At 39.0% G+C, this 22104-nt stretch overlaps 1 protein-coding gene across 4 annotated transcripts; it reads left to right on the forward strand.

Moving 5' to 3' along the window:
- The first annotated feature begins 279 nt into the window (after positions 1-279).
- Positions 280-20991, forward strand: LOC113668610 (ankyrin repeat domain-containing protein 17). 4 transcript variants are annotated; one of them, XM_027184554.2, is made up of 29 exons: positions 280-573; positions 2975-3113; positions 5254-5421; positions 6023-6154; positions 6382-6783; positions 7601-7743; positions 7828-7949; positions 8414-8481; positions 8577-8678; positions 8788-8877; positions 9322-9431; positions 9566-9653; positions 9783-9910; positions 10092-10812; positions 11034-11267; positions 11812-11957; positions 12274-12630; positions 13257-13494; positions 14005-14201; positions 14656-14950; positions 15301-15457; positions 15778-16014; positions 16114-16266; positions 16845-18127; positions 18333-18562; positions 19024-19095; positions 19340-19573; positions 20031-20075; positions 20870-20991. In XM_027184554.2, the coding sequence occupies exons 1-28, from the start codon at positions 439-441 to the stop codon at positions 20064-20066; spliced, it is 6417 nt and encodes a 2138-aa protein (XP_027040355.2). In that variant the 5' UTR covers positions 280-438; the 3' UTR covers positions 20067-20075; positions 20870-20991. The 4 variants fall into 4 exon arrangements, with proteins under 4 accessions (XP_027040355.2, XP_089052438.1, XP_027040362.2 ...); XM_089196312.1 differs by having other exon boundaries at positions 20034-20075; XM_027184561.2 differs by having other exon boundaries at positions 14656-14947.
- Positions 20992-22104: the final 1113 nt, after the last annotated feature.

Raw genomic sequence — 22104 nt, forward strand, 5'->3', positions numbered from 1 at the left:
TCGAAGGGTGCTTCCCACATGATCTCGTAGGCTTGATACCGGTTTCTATATCTATAATCTAAATAATCGTGTGAAAAGCTATAATTTCAGTACAAAACTTATTCGATCTTTTCGTCAAATTAAATTTTTCAGCTACGCTAACAGAGGATAGAAAATCTGCCTAAGTTTCATTAGTTCCAGACATAAATTTTGGCGACCAAAGGACCAACCAACACTACATTGACCACCACGTTCTCGATTTGCCTCTGCGCAATCTCAGAGCCGCCATTTACATATATCCGGGGTTTTCCGAGAATCATTGTCACCGTGATGCCTGAAACATGGCGGATCTTGGCGAGAATGTGAACAAATCTTCGCATTTTCACATTAAGTAACGACTGTAATATGCCAAGAAAACATTTAAGACTACTTGTATATAGCAGTGAAAACTTGTAGATAATGTCTGTTCATCAACAACAGAAGTCAGTGGTAAACTCAACCGCGGTTTTTCCGAACGAAAGGTCGCCATCGATTTCGGATTCTTCAGACGAGGAAGATGATGATTTGGACGACGAAAGCGCCGAACATTCAGCGGTAATGGCGATTTCATACCATTTGATAATTTTTGTGTGTTATTATGTTTTTATTTTATTCGGTTAAAGAGTTCTTAAGGACATTTTCCCTTTCTGAAAGAGAGGAAAAATGTTCTTGGTATGTTAATTATTCTAACTCCATGATTAATATTAAAGCTATAAAAGCTAACCCTTCGACTTATGATAGAAAATATTTGTTTTGAAGAAAACAGAGTCGCCGATGAGAGAAATTTCTAGTGTAAAATAGTTCATTTTTTGGGAGAAATGGTGGTATGATCTGTAGCAATAATGTCCTTTGTTATATTCGTGCGATAAAAGCGAACGGTTAGCTCGAAAACAGTGTCATGTTCTTTGCCGTAATATTTGAGAAGAAGTTTGTTCAGTCTATTTACCCTGTTGTGATGGTACTCTTTATCTTTTGATGAAGGGTTTAAGGAATTTTTTCGATAAAATTGCAAGGAAATAACACGACAAGTCTCTTTGTAAGTTGAATTTTGTCTGCGTGTACATTTCTCTTCAAGAGAAATTGAGTGAGTGCGATGTCCTTCTGCTGGCAGTCTCTTATTCCAAATTAAGACTTCAATAATGTGAAATCTTATAGTGTATGTCTGAGTAATAATTCATTCTCAGGAACGTTAAGTCGTTCGGGGCGCTTAGTAGAAGAAGAATGTAGATTTTTACCACTAATATAATATTTTGTGATCGCTACCTTTCGCTACGCGAATCATTACCGAAGTCTCAACACGTGCCGGAGGAGTGGTTTAAAACTTGTAGATTCGTAGAATTTTTATCGTCATTCGTTAGAAACTATAGGCTTTTCCTTTCTTTATTGAATTACTTTTTTTCATTAGTTTTCTCTTAATTATTAGGTAACCTCAATTTGCGGAAAATGAAAATTGTTTATTTCCTATTTGCGTCGAAGAATTTTATGACCCACTGTGCGTGTTTTAGTGCCACAGTAAATATCGTGTCCTTACTTCTCATGTCTTGTCGAACGATGGCGGAAAATATACCAGTTGAGGAAATTATTTGATCAATGGAAAGTGATGTTCAGTTGTGCTTTGAGTTCCGAAATATGTCACTAAATGGTATGTCCTTCACAACTATTAAGAAGTTGCGATTGTATTTTGCCTCGAGGAACAACATGAATTACATAACCACGTTGATTCGGGACTGGTGCTTTCTTCTAATGTTTTCAAGTATATCCCTATTTTCACAAATTATTTTTACTTCTTTTATGTGGATAAAGTTGTCTTAATTGAAATTGTCTTTCTCACTCACATGAAATGTTTGTGTAGGAATACTTGCTTAGGCAGTGATGTTGAACATAATACAGAACTTTTCTCTGATTTATCTGTCACCTTCAGTTTAAACTATTGTTTCAGATGTCTAACAAGCATAAATATTATGTAGAGCAATCTAGGGTTTTTTTTTGTTTTCTTTATCTTCAGAACCCTTAAATTGTGATATTCTGAGTACTGTGTGAAGACCCCAGTTCCAATTTAGATGTAACAATTCCTGATGACATATTTTTATTTAAATTTCAATGATGGCACCACATTTCAAGAAGTTTGTATACTTCAAGTTTGCTACAAAATGATACATTTTCAGTCATTGATATACACTTTGCAAACTGACTCTGTACTTTATTACACAATGCCCTTCATCTAGAAACCACGAAAGGAACATTGCCATCTCTTTTAACATTTCTATGATGTTCGTCGTTATTTTCAGTATGGCCATTTCCTTTGTGGGATGATAACATCTGTGCAGTTCAGGGTTCTGTTAAATAGACTGTAGTGAAAACCTATTCATGTTGTAAGGTCATAATCCTTGTGAAAGGATTAATAGTGCAGTTGTATAGTGTTTGCGTGGAAATGCTGATCTTTGGCCTGCGTACAAATTCAGTAGTGGTTATATGGTGCCAAGGTCAGATTTAACATTCATGGCATGTTCCAGAATCCTGTAATGGCTAGACAAGTCAAGTAAACCTCTGAGATCATTTGGGTCATTGGGAATGTTCTTAGATTAAGTATTTAATGGCTCCTTTAACTCATTATCTAGGGGATCACTTCTCTTGACCATGTTAGGATTTTCTTTTTGGTAATAAAAGGAGAAACAAGTATTAATGGACTCCTTTGATTCACCATGATGGAAGTGGTCTTTGATCCCGCAAGTAGACAAAGCTAGGGTTTTATTTTAAGTTTAACGGAGATACAATTTTCCTTTAAAGCAAATTTTGATAGTTATCAGTTTTATTTTTCATATTCTTGACTGCATCTTGAGTTGATAATTAATGGAGATAGTAAATATCCTTCATGTGTCCGTTGCCTCTACTTTACAGGATTCTGTAATGTATAAATGAACCCTGACAAAGCATAACTACATTCTGTTGTTTGTAGATGGAGTACATTCTTAGAGCCAAAAGGAGTGAACTCACTTCAAAGCTCATGCTTTCTGGTTCTGATGGTCTGAGTAATGACTTAAGGAAGATGGACCCAGAGACTCAGGCACGTCTAGAGACGCTTTTGGAAGCTGCAGGTGTGTTTCCTTTGAATTGCCTTATTTTATTTGTCTGAGAAAGGAGAATGAAAGGATGATGCAATCAGAGGAATTTCATTACTTAATTTTTCTCAGACATGTGAATCAAAGGATGATGCAATTTAAGATGTTTGACTTGTACTTCCATTATCCCTTTGTTTTTTTATGTTACAATTTCATTTAAACAATAAAAGCCAAGACAAATTTTTCTTTTTTAAATGGTATTATGTTGGCAGTCCCAATTACAAATTTCTACTATTTACAGTAAAACTTTTTACAGTGCATACATGTTGTCAGTCCATAAGGCAGGCTTGTGGCTAAAGAAGTAGGCTGCTGGTTGAAATTTTTAAGTGGAGCAGTTCAAAGATGGTGCTTCAAAGTGTGGTTTATTTGTTTATTTTTTTCTCAATATTTGAGCTATTAATGCTGAAGAGTGGGTTTATTGCTGTCTATTAGGACATAAAGGAGCAACATGGTGTAGATGACATATGATAATTATATAACAGTAGATAGGTATTGTGGTTAATTTGTGAGTACATAACCTCTTTTTTTAAAAAATGGTGGACGCAAGAAACAAAAGAGTCATGATAAACAAGTGCTCTCTATAGAAACTCACGACTGAACAAATGATCAATGTGTGTTTCCAGAAAATATCCATACCCCCACCACGGAGGGAATTGGAAATTCCAGAGGGGTGGGGGGGTCAAAGTCCCAGGAAATTCCAGAGGGGATGGGGGGTAAGAGGCGAAATTTTCGTCCAGAGGGTAGGAAGTCGATCGACTTTCTTCGTATGTTAGTTGGCGCCTTTTACCTACTTTAGTGGGACGTTCTGAAGTTTAATTTGTTAAATTACGATGCTTCTAACAGTTCTGCAGCAAAAGAAAGTTTTCTTTTATCCTTGTAGCGCTTTGGAACATAAATAACATCAAATAAAGAAGAGAATCACTTTGTTTTTCGAACGGAGCCGCCATTACTCGTTACCAGTCTCCAAAGATTACAACCAACAGGAGTGGTTACCTAGGGATTTTCCTCGGTCATAACACGTTTCGCGTTCGTAAAATTTACAAATAACTGTCTCGGTCTCGCAAAAAAAAAAAAAAAAAAAACGCTGGTCTCGCTGTCTCGCAAAGTTTCGCATAAATTTACCATTCACAACCCCTTATTGACTCCAGCCATCTATTAATTTTGATCTGCACTGAGCTTAATTCTGTTGCATCATAATGTGTAGGAGACTTGACGATTTCTTTATGGCTTACTTGCTTGCGATGTTACAATGAATGATAAGTACAGTCGTACCGTAGTAGAAAACAGTTGATAGTAACATTGAGAAACATTAGGATCCAGGGCTTTGTATATATGCGCGTGGGACTGGTAACTAGCCAAGGTTTGTTTATGCACAATCGGACGAAATTATCGACCCGCTGTTAACAAGAATCAATGCTTGTGTGAAGAAATTTTACATTAGAGGCTGGAATTTGGAAAGATGAATTCAAAATAACTTACTGCTGACTCGGTTTTCTCTTTTGCTCTCTTATTTATGACACAATTTTGTACAAATTTATGTTGCTCAATGTGATTTCGAACGTTTCCATTTCAAGTGCACGCAATTTTCTCAGTACATTGTACAAACTTAACAGTTCAAAAGTGTTTTGTTGCGACTTGTACAGTTTTTTTCTCCTTTCATGTATTGAGAATACTGTGTTAAATGTTTAAGGATAAGTATTGTATTTAAAAATAAAGCAAACATTAAGTTTAAGCTAGTTAGCGACGTTTACCTTGCGCGTGTACGCCATCTCTCGAATATACACGCGACAAAATCACACGTCCCTCTTGTTTGTTGTTTGCTACAAGAAAAAAATATATTTCCAGGGGGTATAGGGGGTGGTAGAAAATTCTTTGGAAATTCCAGAGGGGTGGGGGGGCTACCACTGCTACCCCAAAATGGAAAATCCGAAGGGGTGGGGGGGTCCTATATGAAATTCCCTCCGTGGTGGGGGTATGGATATTTTCTGGAAACACACAATCTGTCTCAGACAATATTCCAACTGTAGGTCTCCTTTACTTATAAATAAGGCAGTGTTGTAAAAGCTTCTATAGCTTGGGTCGTGGTAAAGAAATCACTTCACCTTTTATCTCCAAGGTGTTGGTAAATTGGCAGATGGAAAAGCATTTACTGATCCTGAAGTACTTCGCCGATTAACTTCATCTGTTAGCTGCGCACTTGATGAGGCTGCAGCTGCTTTGACCCGAATGAGAAGCCAAAATAATGGGTTGCCATCATCGGCTGGACAAACAACTGCTGATTCAGGTTTGTCACCTCATAAGTGATTCAAAGGTACATGTAAATATTGGTCAATAATCTCTTTAACTAAGCTGAGTTCAATGGGAACTTCAGGTCAAAATCGTTTGTTGTAAACGTGGCTGACTACTATTTTCCTCTGTATGCATGCTTCCTAAAATGATACTTAAATATATGCAAATTAAAGTAGTTTAAGATCACTTTAACCAGGGTTCACTTTAAGAACTTGATATACCACTCTTTAAAAAAGCATTGGTTCTGACAATAGGAACAGGTACAGAAACAATAATTACTTCACAGCCAAGAGCTCCTTTGTGAGCTTTGCCATTAATTTATTTATATGTATCTGTGACAAGCATCTTTTATACTGTTAAGTTCAGTAATGAAAAAAGTGTTGTGTTGGGAAATACTTACCCAAAGATGGTCAAGAGATATGAAAAAATGGTAGCATCTTATATGTATGGAAAAAAATTAAAATCTGAATTTATCTCTAGGATTTGAATTGGGGACTGTACAATTTCGCAAAGATTCCCACATTCTTTTGATAAACTGTCTGTTGCAGTTTTAGGGTGGAGCTGATATTATCTAACTTTCTGGTGTGTTTAAACAGGAGCTCGGAGTCTTGCAGAAGCTTGCCTTGAAGGGGATGTCAGTGCTGTGCGCAAACTGCTAGAAGAAGGATGGAGTGTACATGAACCAACTGATGAAGGAGAGAGTCTACTCTCTTTAGCTTGCTCAGCAGGTACTTTCATTGATTAGTTCCCTGACATTGTAAGGTTGTCAACAAAAATGGGAAGCTGGCTTAAGTCTCCATCCACCCACCCATTGTTTTCATGACCCCCCTTGGGATATTCCTCTTGTCTGTAAAAGAGCAAGAAGGGCTGAACAGCTACCTTTTATCTCTCTGTTTCATGAAGTTAACCTACTTTTGAAAAATTCTGTGGTATCCTAATCTTTTTTTCCCAAAAGGTTATTATGAACTTGCCCAAGTACTGCTTGCAATGAATGCAAGTGTCGATGATCGTGGGAGCAAAGGAGATTGTACCCCTTTGATGGAAGCTTCTAGTGGTGGTTATATAGACATTGTAAGACTGTTACTTGAGCACACTGCTGATGTTAATTCACAATCACAAGCTGGTAATACTGCACTCATCTATGCCTGCTGTGGTGGCTATGAAGATGTGGTAGAAGTGTTACTAAATCATGGTGCTGATATTGAAGCCCACAATGAGAATGGTCACACCCCCCTGATGGAAGCAGCAAGTGGTGGACATGTCAGTGTTGCAAAGATGTTATTGGAGAGAGGTGCCTGTATTAACTCGCATTCAAATGAGTTCAAGGAGAGTGCATTGACACTGGCATGCTATAAAGGTAAGGGAATGGATGAACTTGAGCAACACTTTTTAAAATAATAATTTTGCTGGTAGGGTTTGCCTATGTCTCATTTTGATTCTTTTTCAAGCATTATTTGTCTGCTTTCTTGATGTACTTTTAGATGTGCCCCAAGGGAACAAATTCTCTCCTGACTCTAACATTAACTATTGTTGCTCTGACCTATCTCACTTTCACATACTTGTAGATGATCACACTGTATGACTGGTGGGGTTTTTTTAGTAAATGAAGTACATTTGATAGCAAGATGTGAAGCTTTGATTCCTATGATTGTGACAGGATATTTTTAAAAGTTATTTTGGAGTAATTCACCTTCCCTTATACACTGTCTGAATTGAGCTGTGGATGTAGATAGACCTGTGATGAAGGTCGAGTCTGTAGTAAAGCCATGTGGTCCATCCAGCCAGAGCTGATCCTGGTCTTAATAGCATGAAGCAACTAGGACTATTAGTACTCCCCCATGGAGGAAGTGCTAGTCCAGTGCAAGATTACCCTCTATCATTTTATTAGGCTTCTCTGACAATTTGGCAGTACCCATTTATACTTGTGGGTGAAGAGAGGCACTGCGACAGTAAAGTGTTTTTTCTTAATAACACAACACAATGACCCAGCCTGGTCTTGACCCCAAGTCCAGAGCAATAACCACCATTAGACTACTGTGTCTCCAATTGATAAAGGCCAAAACAAATTTTCAGGAGATTCAAAGAGTTTGATTGATTGATTGATTGATTGTTTTATATGTGCATCAAGTGACAAAGTCTTTCATTAGTAATGGTAAGCATTTTCTCCACACAAGGTCACCTTGAAATGGTCAAGTTTTTGCTTGATGCTGGAGCTGATCAAGAGCACAAGACAGATGAAATGCACACTGCGCTGATGGAAGCTTCCATGGATGGACACGTGGAAGTGGCCAGACTTCTCCTAGATCATGGAGCACAGGTAGGAACAAACTTGGCTTATTTGCTTGGAAAGTGAATGAAGTTGTGGCAAATTATAGTAAATTCCCTTATGGTTATTTTGTAGGTTAACATGCCAGCTGATAGTTTTGAGTCACCTTTGACATTGGCAGCTTGTGGTGGACATGTGGAACTGGCTGACTTGCTTATTAAGAGAGGAGCATTCCTAGAAGAAGTCAATGATGAAGGGTATGCAAAGAGAAAGTATAGTTGTTTTGGTCATAGAAAATTCTAACAATCTTCTGACTTGTACTTGTAAAGAAATTTGTTCACAAGATAAATTTGAAGGGGATGATTAAGAGAGCTTGCTTTTAATAGCATCAATTGAAATTGTTGTGATCAGTACCAAGGATAAGTGGCCACTTGCAGAACCTTGTGGTTTGCTTGATACATCTAAAAAACAAGCATGAGCCCCAATATAGATGCATCTAAAATACAAACATCCCCCAATATATTGCACAATCATCTGCACTGTAGAATAGTAGAATGGTATGATAATTGAAATATAGAAAAGTGACATACTTACAGTTATGACCATATTGAACATTCTAGAAGAGAGCATTTTGCCCCTCCAAGGTATATTTGCATTTACCTTATCTTTCAAGTACATGTAGTACAGTACAGGTTACATATAAATGCTGTTTGTGTGTCAGGTATACCCCTCTTATGGAAGCTTCACGGGAAGGACATCTCGATATGGTTGCACTGCTACTCGAGCATGGTAAATATTAATTTGACAATCATTTCAGGTCTTAAACTTGGGGCTTTGCCTTGTAAGGTTAATTCTTGTAACACTGAAACTTCTCTTTGCTCTAGGAGCTGATATTCATGCACAAACAGAGGAAACTCAAGAGACAGCTTTGAGTTTGGCTTGTTGTGGTGGTTTTCAAGATGTAGCTGCATTTCTTCTTCAAGCAGGTACAGTTGTTAGTTTGCTTTCTATCAATACTTAACCAGGAGTGACTTAAAATGGAAAAGTCAATGACAGGATCTTTGCAATATTTTGACTTTTGTGTCTTCTTGACAGGTGCTACTATTGAACAGGGCTCGTCAACTCCCCTCATGGAAGCTGCTCAGGAAGGACATGTTGATCTGGTTAAATTCTTGCTAGAACAAGGTACATGGATCATGTGATCTAGATTCAGCTTACTTTTTCAGAGTGGGAATGTGTGCTCTTATTTTACATGTAGTGTTTATCAAGAAAACCAAGGGTGGCATCAACACACTTAGCTAAATAATGTTCAAAGAATCTGCATCCACTTGTCTTGCATGTGAAAGATTAGCCAAGAGAAGTTTTGTAGGTTCCCTTACTGGGAAATGAAAAAGGAGTAAAACAAAATAATGAGCAAATAAGTGCAGAGGCTTCCACTGTAATATCAACAAACTGCCTGAAAGACCAAAAGAAACTTGTATGTTTGTATTTGGTTAGTTACATTTTAGAGTTCTTTTTTTGTGGTTGGCCTGGGTTTTCTTTTTTTTCTCCTAAATTTGATAAATTTGTAAAATTTGCATCGTAATTTTAAAGGACAAAAAATTATACAACTTGAGTTTTAATTTATAGGGGCTAATGTTAATGCAACAACTGCAACTGGTGATACCCCACTGTCATTTTCATGTGAGAATGGCCACACCGATGTTGCTGATGTTCTACTATCTGCTGGAGCTGAACTGGTAAGGTTTCTGTAGTTCACAACTTGAATCTTGCCTGGTAATGCTGGGGCTGGGAAGTATACTTGTAATAGCATTACCAACATCTAATTAATGCTATGGGTTTAATTTGTGAAACTGATCTGTCTTTCTAACAGGAGCATGAGTCTGAAGCTGGCCGCACACCTCTCATGAAAGCAGCAAGAGCTGGACATCTTTGTACAGTGCAGTTTCTCATCAGTAGAGGTTAGTTATTGATGACATTCCCAACAATACAAATTATGATTTATTGTGGTTCTTTGTGAAAGCTGTGTGGACATAGGTAAGGTGGATACGGTGAATGAGGATTTACCTGAGTTTGACATTTCTTTGTAGGAGCTGATGTCAACCGACAGACCACTGTGAATGATCACACTGTTCTTTCTCTTGCTTGTGCTGGTGGGCACTTGGCAGTGGTAGAGTTGCTTTTAGCACATGGTGCTGACCCTTTGCATAAGTTAAAGGTGAGAACTACAAATTACTAGATTTACTTTAGATCGGTAGCATTGAGTGTCTATGATTTCCTGTCTAATATCCCTTCTAGAGCAACTACTAGTTTGACAAATTAGTAGGTAACAATTTTGATACATGTGAACCAAATTTGTGTATAAAAATATGTCACATTTTTTTTTCATTGTACCATAGGATAATTCCAACATTTTGATAGAGGCAGCCAAAGGAGGCCATGCAGCAGTAATATGCTTCCTCTTGGAGAACCCCATTGTTTCCAACCCTCCAGAACTACCACTTCATTCAATGCCTGCTACTCTTCCCACTCCAACTGTGCCACCACCCAGAGTGCCTCCTGTTCATGCTACTCAACCTCCAGTAATGGAACATCCTGATCTACCTGATATGACCGCAGAGGTATTGATGGAAAACCAGCAGCTTTTAAACCAGCTGTCAAACACCCCTTTGTCACCCCATTCACCTCTTCTGTTGAACACCCCTGCCAACTTTGTTGTGCCAGAAATGCCAACTACTTCTTGCTCCACTTCTTCCACCATGTCATCTGTAAGCCAGTCAATGTCTGACATGTCAACAAACATGACTTCAACTGCTGTGCAGACTGATAACAAGGTTGTCATTTGTGAGAAGCTGCAGCTTATTCAAGGGAAGTTAGCCAAAGCCTTGAAGAGTGCCAACCTCTCACTGGAGAATATACCTCCTGAGCTTCTCCAGAGTGTCAATGATGAAGTATCAGCACTGAATCTTGAGGGAGAGGAAATTGCCTTGCCTCCATCACCCTTCTCTGTGGGTACTGTTACTGGTGGGATTACTGATGATCAAGATGGCATTGAAGGTTTAATGGTTGCAGAACCTGCTCAGACTCTTCATGAGACCATTGGAGACATGCTATCTGAAGGTATTTATTTGGTTTTTACATATCACATTGTGTTTCAAATATATAGCAGTCTTAGTGCTTCAAAGTGATATCTGAATGACCCTCCTCAAATATATAATTTTTTTAACCAAAGTTTTGGAACTGTTTTGGAAATCCACAAATTTTGTTGCACATACTGAAAGTTTTTACTATTTCAATCTGTAGAGGTACTTACATGTATATATATTTTGTTTTCTTTTTAGATTCAAGCAATAACAGTGGTCCACCTACTCCTCCAGACCTTAGTACATCATCAGTACCACTAACACCCACCCCATCTCCTGCTTCGCCTCAGTTTCCTCCTATGATTGATGTGGATCAGCAAACAGACAGTAACTCAGACACTGCACTCACTTTGGCAGCTGCTGGAGGTCATGATGAATTGGTGACTCTTCTCCTTGTTAAAGGCTCTGATATTGAGCACAGAGACAAGAAAGGTAGAGTGGTTGATTCATTTTTGAATAGAATGATATTTTATTTTATACCTTTGTTACAAGTTGTCAAAGGTCCTCGAACATCATCTCAAAGTCCTTTGAAATAAAAATTTTCAATATGGTTGTAGGTTTTCTTGACCTATCATGCTAAGGAATGTGGCAACAAAATTTCAACGTATAATTAAATTTTCACTATATTATTTTTAAAAACTGATTTTAAAAAAAATCTGAGGTTTATTCCTTTGTATTGAAGGGGTTTTAAGATATCTTGTGTACAATGTACAACAGCTTCTCAGTTAACTATACTTTTCTGGGAGAAAACCATATCTTGTTGTGCATTTATGTTCATTACTTTTGTCCTCTAATGTTTAGATTTCTCACTGAGATGTTACCACCTCATTTTGCATATAGACCTCCAATTAGCCTGATTGTCAGGAAGGGATTTGTTACATACTGTACATGTATGTATGACTTGGTCCTGGGCACTGTTGCTGGGAATTTTGTAGAATTTTCTTGCAAATTTTTCCTTTTATTTTTCTTTGTATAGGTTGTACTCCTTTAATTTTGGCTGCCACAGCTGGCCATGCCTCAACTGTTGAGATCTTGTTAGATAATGGAGCAGATATTGAAGCCCAGTCAGATCGAACTAAAGACACTGCACTTTCCCTAGCATGCTCTGGTGGCAGGCAAGAGGTTTGTGATACATGTACTTGTATTTGGAACTGCTATAAGTGATTTCTTCTCTCAAATATGTATGTGCAGCATTTAAAGACAATTTTTCCAGCATGATCAAGCAAATTTTATTATGCTCGAGATACTTCTTTTTTTATTTCATGATCATTTACATGAATTTTGGTGAGGTCAGAAAAAATATTTTTTTTGCAGGAAAAATCTCAATAAATACTTTTCAGATGGACATCAAATAGTTTGAAAGATAATGTCCTTACTTAAACATTTTACATACATTTTGGTCTCTGTGTTAATCAAAAAGGTTACAATTTTTCCTCAGGTGGTGGAGCTACTAATTGCCAAAGGGGCCAACTTTGAACACCGTAATGTCTCAGATTACACTCCGCTCAGTCTAGCAGCATCAGGAGGATATGTTGGTATCATTAAACTCTTACTGAGCCATGGAGCTGAGATCAATTCTCGCACTGGAAGCAAATTGGGTATATCCCCATTAATGTTAGCATCAATGAATGGCCACACAGCAGCTGTTAAACTACTGTTAGACATGGGAAGTGACATCAATGCTCAGATTGAGACTAACAGGAACACTGCCCTAACACTGGCATGCTTTCAAGGGCGACATGAAGTTGTGAACCTTTTGGTGGAAAGGAAGGCAAACATTGAACACCGTGCAAAGGTAACTGAGTATTCTTGATATTTATTTGTTGAAAGCCAGCAGAGAGCTGAAGCCTGCACAATGGTGATGCCTGAGTAAACTCACATGTGATATGAGCCACTATGTAGTATGAAAATTTTTTGGACCTTTTCTTTTTTAAAAAGAAAAATTGTGCCTGTTTCTTGATCCAAATGATTAAGTCCTAACAAAAAGTAAATCTTACAAAAAGATGATGCCAGAATTACTACCCTTAGTCCAGGCAAAGCCTCTGCCTTTGAACTACAAAAATTTGTTCCACCAAGTCTCAAAATTGCAGAGAAAAATTCTCAAAATATTTACAACATTGACATACAATACCTTAAAAAATCAAAAGGAAAATTTAACTTGTATATAAAAACTGGTCAGTCACAACTGACAAACACTGCTTTAATCTTACTGAAAATACATGTAGTGTTACTTTAGTGCTGTGGATAACAGTTTTCAAAAGGAATCCTCCCACCTTTGAAGATCAGGCAACAAAATGTTGCTCTCTTCATCAGTGTGTTATATTCTTTCACTGGTTGATTCTGGGTTTTTTTAGAAGAAAACAGAAATTTTGTAAATAATCAGGCATATACAATTATTTCTTTGTGGTTATTGTTTTACAGACTGGTCTGACTCCTCTTATGGAGGCTGCTTCTGGTGGGTATGTGGAGGTGGGTAGAATCCTCCTTGATAAAGGATGTGATGTCAATGCCCCTCCTGTTCCTTCCTCTCGAGACACAGCACTGACCATAGCTGCTGATAAGGGGCATTACAAATTTTGTGACTTGTTGCTGTCACGGGGTGCAATGGTAGATGTGAAGAACAAGAAAGGAAATTCACCACTTTGGTTGGCAGCAAATGGTAGGGACATGTACATGCAACTAATGGTAGCTATCACTCTTTTGATCAATGAGTGTTTGATTGTTTGTATTATGATCTCTTGTTAACACTGTGGTAGTGGAAGTAATCAAGGAATATTCATGTAGATTGATTCATACCATAAAATAGTTCTAAACCTTGATTGGTGTGCACATAAAATCTACTCTGTAACATAGTATAGGAGGGTACAATGTCAATTTTTATCAGAAACATTGTTAGTTACAATGTGGTTAGAGACAGCAGACACACAAATATTGTGTATTCTACAACCACTACCAAACAGAAAAATGTTTGTTTAGAGGCCTTAAACTGAAAAAAAAAAATACCTGAGATGTTTAGCTTACTCTCTAGGTTACTTAATTTGCTTTCCTTGGGAATAAAAGGTAGCTCTTCCATATTTGAATGGTATTTGAATGGTATTTTCACATATTGCTAGTGTTTACACATGGTTATCCCTAAGTTATTACTCATGAAGGGCTCTTGTATATTTAGGTGGTCATCTGGAAGTCTGTCAGCAGCTGTTTAGTTATGGTGCTGATGTTGATAGTCAAGACAACAGGAAGGTATCTGTCCTTATGGCAGCATTTAGAAAGGGCCACCTCAAAGTTATTAAGTGGCTTGTTAAGCATGTCCATCAGTTCCCATCAGACTCTGAATGTACAAGATTTGTTTCTACTCTTTCTGACAAGGTGAGACAATTTTTTGCTCTTTGAAGAATATTTGTGTGAACAGTTGTGGTTGAAGAGAATGTCATCTTCAATAAGTTTGTGTTACCAAACTGGAATGGGAGTTAAGAGATAGGTTATTGTGTGGTATTTCTGGTTTCAACAATTGATATTTACAGTGCAAAATGTAAGTGAGACTAATATTGCTTGAGATTACTTGTGCTGGACTAGTGCCCTGCCTGAGAGTCACTTAATGCTACTTCTCTTCAATATTCATGGACCAACAGGCTTAATAAATATTACCTTAAATTTGGTTTCCCACTTATTGACAAGAACTCCATTCTCTCCGTTTGTTTGAAATTAGTGCTCTCTGTATCAATCATGCTTCTTTGAACTAAATTTAGGTGGCTGGATTTTAGAACTTTGTGGGTATTGTTTTTTATTGGTACGAAATGACCGACTTCTGTTTTTGTTCCAGGAGCTCTTGAATAAATGTCACAAGAACATGGAGATCATAATTAGTGCTAAAGATCGCCAGGCTGCTGAAGCCAACAAGAATGCATCTATACTCTTGGAGCAGATAGATTTGGAGAAAGAACGAGAAGAGTTGAAGAAGGCAGCTGCTGCCAGAAAGAGGGACAAAAAGAAACAGAAAAAGAAGAAGAAGCTGCAGGCAGAAAAGGAGGCTGAAACAAATGTGAAAAACTTGGCTGAAAAAGAAAACAGTGATGATAGCAGTGAGCCTGAGAGGAAGATTTCAGCTGAAAACGGTGGTTAGAGTTTTTCAAATTTTAAGTACTGGTAGTTCAAAGTGAATTCTGGAAGGACGCTTTCCTTGGTTATTTAGTTTGTTTGTAAAGGGTCTGGATGACAATTTTTCTGACTGGAAAAAAAATTAAAGGGAATTATTATCTGAAATTTTGTTTCCCAGTTTAAGGGAAATTCAGGATCTTGTTAAAAGATTCTAAAAATGGTTATGTTCACAAGGTAACCTGCACTCAGAGCACTACGACGGTGACAAAGGCTACAATACACCGTACACATAATTAAAGCTTTTTAGTGTTCTCTGCGGATAGGAAGAATGTAGAACAGAACTAATTATGGATTTTTTTCTTGTTTGTAGTAAATGCAGGTGTCCTGCCCCCTCCACTGACCACCTCTGCAGTGATTGATAGCAACAGTGTCAGTGGTGTCAGAACAAGAAAGTCATCAACAGGTTCCTTAGACACGCTCACTAGTATTGCAATCACTGCTGCTGTCACCACCACTTCAACTGGAAAGTAAGTACACCGCTCTCTTTGTTGTGATTAACAGTTGGACATTTTGACTGCCATTTTTTATTCAGTAACATGCAGCAGTGAACGGGGTCGTACATTTGTCTTGCAAATTATTGGGGTGAGGCAGAGTGTTTGCTGGTCAAAATTGATTAATTGAGTCTGTTCAGGTCATATTCGTGATTAATGAATTGCATTGGTTAATGAAATACAATGGTTATGAACCTAATATACAGATATTTTTACCAACGATTTTTTGTTCCTCACTTTCTTAAATATCAATTCTCCATTAAAAGATTTGATGTGACTTGTTCCATTGTTGTCAGGTCGAGCGATGTAATCAGTGTTATGAAGACGGCGGAGATCACCAAGGTAGTGGCAAGCACCATCATGACTCAGACCACCCCTCACAGTGCTTTGTCACCCATCACTGTCGCCACTGCTGCAGCTCAATGTCTCGCTGTTACTCTAACTACCACAACAGCTACTACGAAGATGTCAACTTTACCGAGTCCAAAGAAGGGCAAAAAACACGAGGACGGCTGGAAGGAAGTTGTAAGAAGGTATGAAGAACAGTTACTGTCAAAACCTGAAAAATATGGACTGTGTATCGTGGTGAAGTTAACACCTTTTGTGGGTTGACTCTGGCTTTTTATTTTTAGATCTAAGAAAATGTCTGTTTCATCGTCTGTGATAAGCCGTGTGATTGGTCGTGGAGGGTGCAATATTAATGCCATCCGCGAAACAACCGGAGCCCACATCGATATCGATACCAATCGACAGAAAACAACTGGCAGCTGTATAGTTACTATCAAGTAAGTTTTTCTTTCAACATTTTCGAAAGTGATTGTGAGAGGAATAGAATATAGTGACCGGAAAACTAAGCTTGCTCATGTAGCTGCCCATGTTTGTTTGTTTTTTTTTTTTAAATTCAATTTTTGGGCGGCTTTGCGTGACCTGAGCCTTACAGGACTTCTTCTATACTTACGTGGTTTCATTTGAATACGAGGTGGGTTGGAGGAATTTGAAACAGTTTTGCTTTAATTTCGAAATTCTCCCAACCTTCCGAATTTTAAGATGAGGTTTTGTCAACATGGGAAATGCCTCATACTACTGTCACAAAATATTCTAAAATATACGCGTAAATCTAAAAAGTCAATAAGGTTTTTGCATATTCTCATCTTAAAACGCTCATTAACCAATACGAGTATAGGCACAGTCTTATTTCTTTTTTGTCAAATTGATTTTTTTTATGGACAGCTCAATCACTTTGTCAATTGTTCGATAAAAGGGAACATACTTTACTGTGAGGCCCAGAAAAATCTCGGATAGTAAACTCCAAAGGGAGTTCAACGGAAGCAACTAACACCGTTTTGTAATTTCCATTTCCCAGGGGACCAGCCGATGCAACTCGACAAGCGCACCAGCTCATCTCAGCGCTTGTCAAGGATCCCGAGTGTGATATTAATGACGTTCTTCCTCGAAAAAAGCACCTTCATTCTCAAATTAGCCGTTCAGCTGTCGCTACAACAACAACAATCACCACATCAGTCACATCCACAGTCTCTCATCACAGAACCCTGTCTGAACCTAAACCTACCAACACGTCTTCCAAAGGCCCCTCTACGACACAGATTGCGCAAACGAAATCTACCACCAAAACGACAACATCTGCTGGTCGTCAAAGTTTGTCTAGCTCTTGGCCATCTACCAATAGTGCCCCTTTGTCGCACCCTGCGGTAACCACATCCGTTAGCACCACCACAGCCAAGAGCACTGTGACTACTTCAACTCACATGCCGAGCACAGCACGATGGGCGAGCACCACGCAAACTGCCTCTAGTACCAGCAAGAAGACACCGCTGGCTGCTGCTCAAGTAGCCGCGACAAGCTCGCTTACTGGCGCCGCTCCTGTGGCCTCGGCACCAGTCAGGAAGCCATCAGGTGGAAACTCAAATACAAGTAGTTCATCTAGTTCTGGTGTGGTGAAGCCACCGACTCCAGCTAAGCGACAATTGTTTCCAGAAACTCCAACTGAGCCAATACCAAGGAAGAATTCGGCAAGCAAAACATCCAGGGTTGTTAAGGGTTCTCCTTCGTATTCCTCTGTTGCCATGGGAGTGACTGGGGGATCAGGGAGTGGTGCACTTGATATAACGCCTACTGTCACAACATCTTCCTCTTCCTCTGTGATAAGCTCGGTGACCACTTCTCCAGGGTCTTCAAACCTTCCACCTGTCATCAGCAACATCCTATCGCATGTTGGCCAGACGTTCAGTCCCAGCGTATGGAATGACATCGCGCATCCTAGTGCCAGACCATCCGTTGGTCCCGTGTCAGAACTAGATATTTCCTCTTCTGTGTCTCCAGCTGATCCCATCACACAGCCCTTGTACATCACGACCCCTGGAGCTCTGTTTACCCCACTGCCTCACGAAGCGACGTCGTCCTCCCCGCCCCATACCTCTGGATCGCCAGTGCCGACCACAACACCGTCAACATCAACCTCACCGAATTCCTCGCCCTTAGGGACATCCCTTGCTTCAGGAAACTCCTCTTTAGGAGAGACTGGGGAGAAACCATCACTGAGGCCAATTGGAACAGAGAGGGCGTCAAGAAGAGTGTCCGCCAGTCCACTTCCATCCGTGCCTGGGATATCGCCGTTAATAGGAACAGGTACATCAACAGTACGTTTGTCTTAGCCTAGGACTTTAATGTGATTATAATAACAAAATAAACATAAGATGTTCTGTGATCCGTTTGCAAAGGTGGCAAACTTTGTATGATTTTGGTCGCTCTGTATGAGGAAATCTTTTTGGTGTGTGATGAAGTTATTCAATATTTAACGTTCGAGTGGTTGCCTTCCTCTCTCTTCCTCTAGAGGGAACTCAAGTTGCTGGAGTTTGGAGTTATTCATATACCCCAGATTCCGCACTTTCAACGGGTTGGTCAGCTGCTCCGTCAGTCTCAACAGCGCCAGCGCCATCCATGATCAGCGGCAATACCTCCTTACCAGGCTCTGATGAGGAACAATTTGGTGTGAATCCAGGGGATACACTTCAAACGTTCTTGGAACGGCTTTCCCTCTCGAGCCATCTCAGTCTTTTCCAGGTAAAAGCAATTTAATTGGTTTTGCTTGATAAGCTTAAAAAAAGGCATGTGGACCTGTTTCCAATACTTTACCCGTTATAAGCGTACTTTTTATAAATTAATTTAGAGTTGACTTATTTTCCCCGTAAATGCGCAAAGTTACTATGTACCATTATGGAGAGACTTCATTTAATGTCATTTGTAATTATTGACAATAAGCACCACCGCATTGGTGCGGAAGGAAATATGAAAATTTAAGCTGTCTGTGTTGTGCCAAAAACATTCGATACGAACATGAACACGTCTAGGGAAAAATTGCATGCATTTCATAGCCGGAGTTGGAGATCATCGTTCATAATCCTGTATCATTATTAGCTTGCCTTGGGATATGGTAAACTTAGAGCAGCTTTTCGACACTTTGAGAAAAATTATTTTAGCATGGTTTAGTTTTGAAAACAAAAATACTTGCTCTTTTATTCTAGAAAAACGAAATTGACCTGGATGCTCTTCTGTTGATGTCGGAAAAAGACTATGCAGATATAGGCTTACCGAAGGTTAGAAATCTAAGGTTTGACTTTATATGGCCTTTTGTTGAAAACCACATCGCCTGGTTGATAGAGCATCAAACTTGAGACTGCGTCATCGGACTATCAACTGTATTGCTTTCCCTGAAGCAGTTTTAAGTTTGGTTATCGAACCGATTTTACTCAACGCAGAACTGGAAGAATAGAAAAGATTCTGTTTGAGAATTCACAAAGTCACCGTGAGTAAATTTTTTCCTTTTTTCCCAATTTCCAGGGACCTCGAGTGAAGCTATTGAACAGCACTCGGCAAATTTACACCAGCGAAACCTCGGAGTTCAGTTCAGTTCCAGCTGGGGCCTCCCCCGGTTCAAGGCCAGTCGGTCGAAACGCTGGCTGGAATCCTCCGGGGGGAATCATAGCGACCTCATCGACAGCGACAACTGTGGCTCCTGGGGTTCCATTTGGAGCGAAGAGGGCACCGGGTCGTAAAGTCGATCCGAACAAAAGAGTAAGGAACAATGTTCTCAGTTCTAAGTGCTACATGATTATGTCTATCATTATGGGTACAACATTTCCCTAGTCGGTTTATCCTCTGCGTGATTAGTTCACAGATTCACCTTATGATGTAGACTGATGATGTTCGCCTTTGCTCGGTTTTAACTTCCCTTCAGAGTGCCTTCAACTGACTGTAATTATGGCAAAACCAAATATTGTCAATGGCTAAACAGATCATAGGAAATTATCAGAGGAAGCCGATGAGCACTCCAAGTAAAAACAAAGGTTTCCATAAGGGCGGAAAAACGGGATTGATTTAGTCACGACTAGTCAGTTTTACACCTGATCATTGAGTTACATGTAGGCGAAAGTTTTCAAGATCAGTTACTAGGGGAATAAAGCCAAACCGTGGAAATGCCTACTTAGCTTCGACCTTTGTTTGAAATTGTGTCTTATCCGTCATTTTACAGCAGGGGTGGAAATCATGGAGCCGGACTGCAGTTTAAATTTAAGTGGTAAGTCTGACTAAATGTATCCTTTGGTTTCGTTATTGAATTACAGGATATAACTTCGCACATCATAGCAACTAGCTAGTTAATGAGAGGAGTATAGCCTTCCTTTTACCTTATGGTCCTCTATCGTATCCCTGTGCCAGTGCTATTCTCTGCTCTATAGTTCTCATCTTATATTTCTGTATAGATTTTACTTTTCCTTAGTTTAAACAACTCAGCAAGTAGTACCTGTGTTGTCGAAGTTTAATCTCTCCTTTATGATCCACGACGTGATTCCTAAAATCTCAGGGTAGAAATAAACTAGTGGAAAAAATAGAATTCTGTAGCTAAAATATGGAAGAACTTAAGATCTCGAGGGAGTAAAGTTTGAGCACCATATAATGAAAAATGTTCACAAAGTTTGTTTCCCATTCAGTCTTACGATTCGCGGATTAAAGAAGAGTCAGCTTGACTACGAAAAACCTTTATTCATGAAGTATCCGTCTCTCGATTAGGATTAAAATTGATATAGAATTGATAACGTGAAAATCGAAAAACAAACCGAAAACAAATAGAGTGAAATGGGTTTTAACAAAATATGAACGAATTGTTGGACAGATGAGTTATGGATATCAGTTAATAGATTCTGTTTCGAGGGTATCTAGAAACAGTTACCAGATGGTAAAACAAAGTACACCGTCCTTCAAATAAAAATTCTGATCCTGGGACTCTGCTTCTTGCAAATAAAAGGAACTGTCCGTTTAAACATGTCTTAGAATTATTCTGACCATGCTATATTTTTTCCCTCTTCTTTTCAGGGATTACCATATAAACTTCGATATTGCTGAACTCTGGACAACAGAGGACTTGAAAACTAGACCAAACTTTATTTTGGGTTAATTGGAGCTATAAGTGATGAATAAATCTTATGTTGAATCAACATTGCTATGTAGTTGTTTATTGGTGCTGTGTAAATGAATTCCAGCGGGACTAAGAGGGTCCGGACCTCTTTCTCTGGAGGGGGTAGGGGATGAGGGCTACTTTAACTGTAACAGCAACGTTTACTGAGACTCTCTTCTTACAAATTGGACAACGATGATCCGGAACTTACAATGTTGCATGGGCTCACTCAGTCATGGCCCTCTCTATGTAAACTTCATTCCCCCTCTCCAAAGCATCTAATCAATCATACTCTTGATTCTTCTTTTCTCTGTATAAATTATGTAAAGGGTTATTACTAAATTCACTGCAGTTGTTAATGAGGCGTATACCACCGTCATTGTTGGAGGTATTGGGTGAAGCTTTGTGTAACTGAGCGCGTTTCCCGTGATACTAATTAACAACTAAGCTGGTCAAAAATGAGTTGGTCCGCTTCGAGCATCTACAGGTTCTAACCACAATGAACAATCGCAATCCGCTATTGGCACCGTCACGGTCTAGATGATGCTGACTCGGCGATAAGTTTTAAATAAAAGAAGCGTTCACTACTTTGTTTAATTGTGACAAAATCCGTACCATAGGGCAAGGAGGTGGTGTTGCTAGTGGTGTTGGGGTTTGGGGAGGGGGTCAGATTGGTCGCATTCCACAATCTGTCGCTCGCCGGACATGTCTTCGAAACGACCATTAAATATGACTTGAACAATTAAAATTTTAGATTAGGCACGGTTATTTAAATTTTTTTTTTGATCTCGTCCGTGTTTGACAGTCTGGCTTGCCCGAACCTGATCGAACTAATTTGGTTTTATCAACTGAGTTGTTAATAAGACTTTTCCAACTTGAGGACTCTATTTAAAGTTGACGTTTCGAATGTTAGCCCTTCTCCAGATTCAAAGATGAAGGGCTAACGCACGAAACGTCAGCTTTCGAACCATTTTTCGGTGTCTAATTCACATTATCAACTCATTTGACAAAATGTCCAAATTTTGTTGTAAGAGCTACTACCTCGAGCAGCATCACAGTTTCTTAGAAACTTACCCCTTTTACTCACTGGGTTCAAATAAGTTCGAGTGATCGAACGTTCGATATGTCTTTACCAGGCCGGATTTCGTTAATT

This window comes from Pocillopora damicornis, chromosome 2, assembly GCF_964200805.1.
Source record: "Pocillopora damicornis chromosome 2, jaPocDami1.2, whole genome shotgun sequence".
NCBI classification, from domain to species: Eukaryota; Metazoa; Cnidaria; class Anthozoa; order Scleractinia; family Pocilloporidae; genus Pocillopora; species Pocillopora damicornis.